Source organism: Polistes canadensis, unplaced genomic scaffold (assembly GCF_001313835.1).
Source record: "Polistes canadensis isolate GaletaPanama2010 unplaced genomic scaffold, ASM131383v1 scaffold_34, whole genome shotgun sequence".
NCBI lineage: Eukaryota > Metazoa > Arthropoda > Insecta > Hymenoptera > Vespidae > Polistes > Polistes canadensis.
In genome coordinates, this window is record NW_014569581.1 from 117,517 (window position 1) to 123,935 (window position 6,419).

General features: G+C 26.4%; 1 protein-coding gene across 4 annotated transcripts in view; it reads right to left on the minus strand.

The window, feature by feature from the left end:
* Window positions 1–3,623: 3,623 nt before the first annotated feature.
* Window positions 3,624–6,419, minus strand: part of LOC106784429 (heterogeneous nuclear ribonucleoprotein A1, A2/B1 homolog) — a 5,789-nt gene continuing 2,993 nt past the window's right edge. For all 4 annotated transcript variants that reach the window (XM_014743945.1, XM_014743943.1, XM_014743944.1 and 1 more), the window contains exons 6-7: window positions 5,927–6,095; window positions 3,624–4,899 (exon numbers count right to left, since the gene is read on the minus strand). In XM_014743945.1, coding sequence (XP_014599431.1) covers window positions 5,968–6,095 — 128 coding nt within the window. In that variant the 3' untranslated portion in view covers window positions 3,624–4,899; window positions 5,927–5,967. The remainder of the gene's footprint in view (window positions 4,900–5,926; window positions 6,096–6,419) is intronic.

Consider the following 6,419-nt stretch of genomic DNA (forward strand, 5'->3'; position numbering starts at 1 on the left):
TTATTTTAAAATCAATTTATCTATTAATCTTTTATAACGATGATCGATCGATTATAGGTGTACGCATTTTTAAAGGATGTTAAAAAGGATCAGAATACATTTTTGTCGTACGACTATGCCTATGTACTAAAAGTAAATTACCGTCGACATCTTTGTATTTGCATGTGTATAAACCATCAATTTGATATATTGTATTCAAAAATAAATTAAATAAATAAATTATTTTGTATGGCGTACAAGGCATAGCTTACAGACCACAATGTCTTTAGAGGTTTTCGATGAATTAATACACGAGCAGAGACTGAAAGAAACTTTATTTAAATCTCATGAAAGAGACACATCTATAATTTTTATTTATCTTTTCCTTTATATCAGATTAATCGCATTAAATTAATGCTTAATAAAAAATATTAGATAATATCGAGATTAAAAATAAATGTTAATTAAAAAAAACCTGTTTTATGGATCTAAGAATCATATAAAAATTAAATTATAAGATTTATTTACAAAATAATTTCGTATTTACATTAACATATTAATTTTGCATTCTAAGATGTTAATAAAAATCACATATAAATAAATATATTAAAATTAATTTAATATATTTTAATATGTGTACAATTAAAAATTAGTTCCATAAAACAGATTAAAATGTCTAATTTTCGAATATTATAACTATCAATGTTATTTAATCATAATTAATGAATGAATAATTATTTACAACTTACTTTAACTTACCTCCAACGACGGCTGATTCTGGGGAGTAGCGGAGAGGCACGATGCGGTCTTGGAGTACCAGTCCGATAGTAAACCAGAAATTAATGAAAACGAAAGACAGCAATTAATACAAGGAAAGCAAAATAAAGTAGCGAGATAAGATAAAAAGAATTACTTTCTTTCATACTTTTTCTATATATACACAAAATGTGTCACAGTACTATACATATTATATCAATTTATTTATTCTTCTTTTTTTTTGTCTCTTCAATATAAATTGTAATAATTATTTTGATTTTAAACAAATATACTACGATTTTTCTTGCAATATTAATCGAGAGTTAAAATGTAAAAAAATAATAAATAGATAAATATAGATCTTTGATTCTATAATTTTTGTTCTCAAACGATTGATTAAATCTTGATAAAATGATTGAAATCTTCAAACTGTATAATATCAAAGTATTTAGATAAAACAAAACGAAAAATTAATTATTGTGCGAACATAATACAGCATCGAGCTATAAATTTAGCATTTGCGTGGTTGCAAAACTTATTTTCAAGTTAAACTTACACAATATATAGAAATATTAATGCAATAATATGAGGATATTCGTAAAACACCTTTCAATTGTGCTGTAGTTAATGTTCTGCAAATTATATAAAAAAATAATTTAATGAAAGGTATTTTATTCAAATCTCGCATATTTATAAATGGGTGACATGTTAATTATTCACAAGAGAGATAGTGAATATGTAAAAAAATGTTTATAAAAAAAAAAATTAAAAAAGAAATAAAGAAAGAGAAAAAAGGCCATGCCTGTCATGTTGAAATGCCCTGTAAGGAGACAAATATAAATATGCATAATAAATATAATTAGTTTATGGTACTTTATATTGTCCGCAAAATCTTCATAATTATTATTTATCTAGTAAAATTTCATCAATGTGTCATTTAATTTAATGTAATTTAAATATGAAAATTCAAGTACTTTTTTTTAGAAACGTATAAATGCGTACAGAAAAATTTTTTAAATAAAAAACAAATTAGACTTTGCGAACAGCATAAAAATAAAGTACTTATCACGTTTATTTTACTTCATCGATATTTAAATAATTTGAAAGTGTGAACACGACCTCGTTAATTTGAAAACTTAAAAAATTATTATTTTATATATATAAATAAATAAAAATGTACACCTAATTTATTATAAATATTATATTTTTTATATTGCGATAAAATATCCTCTGTTATGAAAAGCTATTACATATATTAGAAAACTTAAAAAATATATATTATAGAAACTTCTAAAGTCAAAATTTATTTGCGGTGCACGTTGATAAGGGCTAATAATAAGAATTATAGCATTCATTCATGTGTTTAGAAAACTAGCTACTATTTTTTTCAAACAATTCATATTATAACCAATTAATGCTTTAAAGTCCATTGCTCGAAAATAAAAAAAAAACATTATCATGTGCAGTGAATAGAAATATTTTTTGAAATATCACAGTCCTAAACTATATATCCATATAACAACCATAATTTATATTTTCATAATAATAAAAAAATAAAAAAATATACATTAAAAAAAATAGGAAAACAAAATAAAATGTATTTTGGACCAGAGTACCACTAAACATTATAAATATCATGCATACACAATTTACCTTTCAATTCCCTATATATATCTAAACAGATGATTCTTGAATTCCTACCTGTGGTTGCACTACAGAGGCTAGTAATTATCCTAGCAAGGTCTAGTCTGCTGCAGAGGTCAGAATCCTTTAGTTCAGCTACCTGCCTGTCATTTCTTCATTGTATTCATGCTTCTAATCAGCCACACTAAAGATCCATCCACAAAGTCTAGCTATGTTTACTATTCTTTACTTTTATTAATCTCTTATGTGGATTCTCTAGACGACAAAACTACCTATCATACTCTAACAACATAATTATTCTTGTATAGGAAGCACAGATTTACCTAACAGTCACATTCCACTTACCATAAATATATATATATTTGCTATATATATACATATAGCAAAATCTGATTAAATCACTATAAAAGTGACTGTAAGGCAGGAAAATAAATTAGACTAGTAGACATTGCTAAACTTTAGCATTGATTTCAAATATAAATGTAAAACTTTTAATAAGCTACATTTTTGAACACCGAGCTACACTATATAACACACATACTAATATTATAATATCAGTGTTGCACAATCAACTAAACAACTGGGATGCTCTACGATTATATAATATATGTTGATCTAATATTCGAATATAGAATTAAAATAAATAAAAGATTAATATATATTTTATAACTTAATGATATTTAAAAATATTAAATAAGGTAGATAGATATGAAATCTATACCAAACAATCACTAGATAAAAGCAAATGAGTTCGGATAATTATTACTGAATATTATTTTTAAATTATGAAACAACTAATAATGTATATATATATTATTAGCCTAAGTTTCTCTGTATAAAAGCATCATATGTATCAATAATGTTTACTTAGTACAACACTGATTTTAATTCTCAATCTTGGTTGTGGATTTACTTGAGAGGGATACGAAAAATATTGAAGTAACATAATCAAAATCATATCTCCTGAATTTATAGAATCCTTAATTTATAGAAATAGGTTTTCAATTTGGATAAGTGACATAAGCGATTAATATAATATATAATAATATAAAATACAAAACACTTCTCTCTCTTATTGTCCCTTTTCTGATTTAAGTATAAAGATGTAGGATGATATTCCTATATTAACCAAAATAACGTCATATATTGTTTCGAAAAGAAAATAATTATCTAAATTGCCAACCTATATGAAACTGTAAAGATATATTTCTTACTATTTTCTACTATAGTAGTAATAAGAATTCTATAGAGTATTTCTTTTTATTGTTCAGTAAGTTATAACTTTATATAAGTCACGTTATAGTGATCATTTTGACGAACTGAGGTGAGAAACGTATCCCTTCAACTATAAATCCATTAGAATCTTAATTACGCATTATTAAAATTAAACAAAATTGATAATAGGTATTTTTTTTCATATATACAAATTATTTAATACTGCCTTTACACATAAATATAAAACACTCATTGGTGCTTTCATTTTCTACACAGATTGACAAAAGTACAATTATCTTTTCTATCGTATATCTTTCGTCGAGTTATACTATCATCTGCCTTCCTTTTTCTATACTTCCCTGTTCTCTGGAATCCTCACAGCTATAATTTTTGTACCTCTGACTTAGCCTATGCTGCTGATCGATATTTTTCGTTGTTTCATAAATTAAAGAGTGACGTGGAAAAGGTTCTGGTCAGTTTTATTAGCTAACTCTTAAAACATTACAACTTAATCAATAATTGGTTAATCTAAGTAACCTATGAAATGCTGACTGACGCTATGCTCTGTTTTTAAATTGCCTACTTTAATTAAACTGCTATTAAAACTTTTTCGATATTCTTCCATTATACTTTGTCTTTCATTAAGAATTTCTACCTAAATAATAATGATTGCATTTTTTCTTCTTCACTCGTTTGTTAGCTTTTTCCTTGATGATCTCTTTTTTATTGAAACTAAAAATATGATAAAAATAGTAAAACCTAAAAATTTGTAAATAAACTATTGTTGTCATCACGAGGGTCAGTTGAGCTTTTCATCAATGTCCACAATGTTATATATCCTACACAATCGTAATCTGATACACAAGAGAAATGAATGTAACAAATAATATGCAATTAAATCAGGTTGCATGGTATAAATATATTATACCGTTAATCAGAAAAAGATTCACTTCTTAACTATTCCAATATACGAGTCTTTAATGGGTGATAGTAATGATTAAACAAATAACCATTGCCTCTTCTAATAAGTATTATCATGTGCCAGTCAAGATGTTCTGGCACTCCCTAAGAAATATGATGCAACAATTTCACATGATGAGTTGAATGTGTAGGGGATGTAGTAGGTGCTAGATACCGAAACAAATACAGGCATAAGCCTCCCTCACTGCGAGCTAACAGATGATGCTTCTCTGTCCTTTATCCTGATTGTCCTGCCTGGTCTTGTCTCTAGCCTTATAGCCCTGCCTGCTCCACTACTAAACAGTACAGAAGTACTGGCGACTAGAAGACAAGTAGTAGGTTCACCTGAGGTTTAAAATTCATAAATCTGTTAGTTGCAATGACTGAAAAGTCCCAGAAATTGTAAAGATCTATGTTTTGCGCTAAAGTGTTATGTGAAAAGGAAAACAAAACACTTCTTTTTAATTTATATATACATTAATACTTCAATATCATCGTAACAAAAAGAAATTAAACTATACTTAAACAAAAAAAATGCAACCAAATATCTAGACACTGCACTAAAATAAAAATAATGAAAATTGAGAAGAAGAGAACAACTTAATATTATTATACGATAATAATAAAAAAAAGTGATAACAAAATCAGAATGAAGAAAAAATAATAATAAAGAAGCATGAAATTAAAAGTGTATACGTCCAATGTATTTTCTGAAAGAAGTGAATATATATATATAATAATACATGTATCTTGTGTAGATAGCCAATCAGATAAATTTCTTTTTAAATTTGAATAGTAAGTGGCAACTAAATTTAATTAAATAATTTTTCTATTTAATTTTATGAATTTTGGAATATAAAATATAAAATGAAATTTGAGAACTAAAATAAATATTGTTACTGAATACCTGTTCTAATTGACTGATTTACCCTATATGAAAATATTAATAAAATATAAACTATATGCTAATTAAATCTGATAAACTGTCTTCCATCGTGCCTTTCAATACCTTACATCCTACATATTTATAATAATATAAATATAATAGAACTATGCATGACTGTTAAACCCTTATAACAATTTCTATGTACTGCACTTGGTTTTTAATTTTATTTCAATCTAAGATATTTAAAATTTTCTAAATTATTTTATAGTGGTAAACGAAATATAAAATACCTTAAATATATATATATAAATAGAGATGAAGTATACATCTAAATGGATATGGTTTGTTCAGAAGAAGAAGCAAGGAGTTTACCTGCACTACAGGTAACAGTTTTCAGAAAAGAAATGAAAAAAAATAAACAATTATAACAAAAAGACGAAAAAAGAAAATAAATAAAAAACGGTTACGACAATGAATCATGCTTACCGTGTGAGGGAGAATGAACAAAACTTGTTGGAAGAGAAACTTTAGTATCTTCGACCACCACCTCCACCTCCACCGCCACCCATATTTCCACCACCAAGAGAATTGCCACCATAGCCTCCTTGATTTCCATAACCACCACCACCACCTGAGTTACCTCCGCCCATTGGACCTGTAAACATAATCAAATAGAAATATTAGTAAAATTATGCATTATGCGTGTATTAGAAATCACAAACATGATTTTAAATGTTTCTTTGTTGTTATATTTAACCATTTCTGATTGTTGATATGAGTTACGAGATGAATGTTTCTGGAAAAAGTTACTGATGTTTTTTATAGTTTAAATCTATCTATTTCTTCACTTATATAAAGTGAATATTTATATTTTGGGAATATTAATTAAATGAATATCCTAGGATAGCAGAGAGAGAGAGAGAGAGAGAGAGAGAGAGAGAGAGAGAGAGAGAGAGAGAGAGAGAGAGAGAGAGAGAGA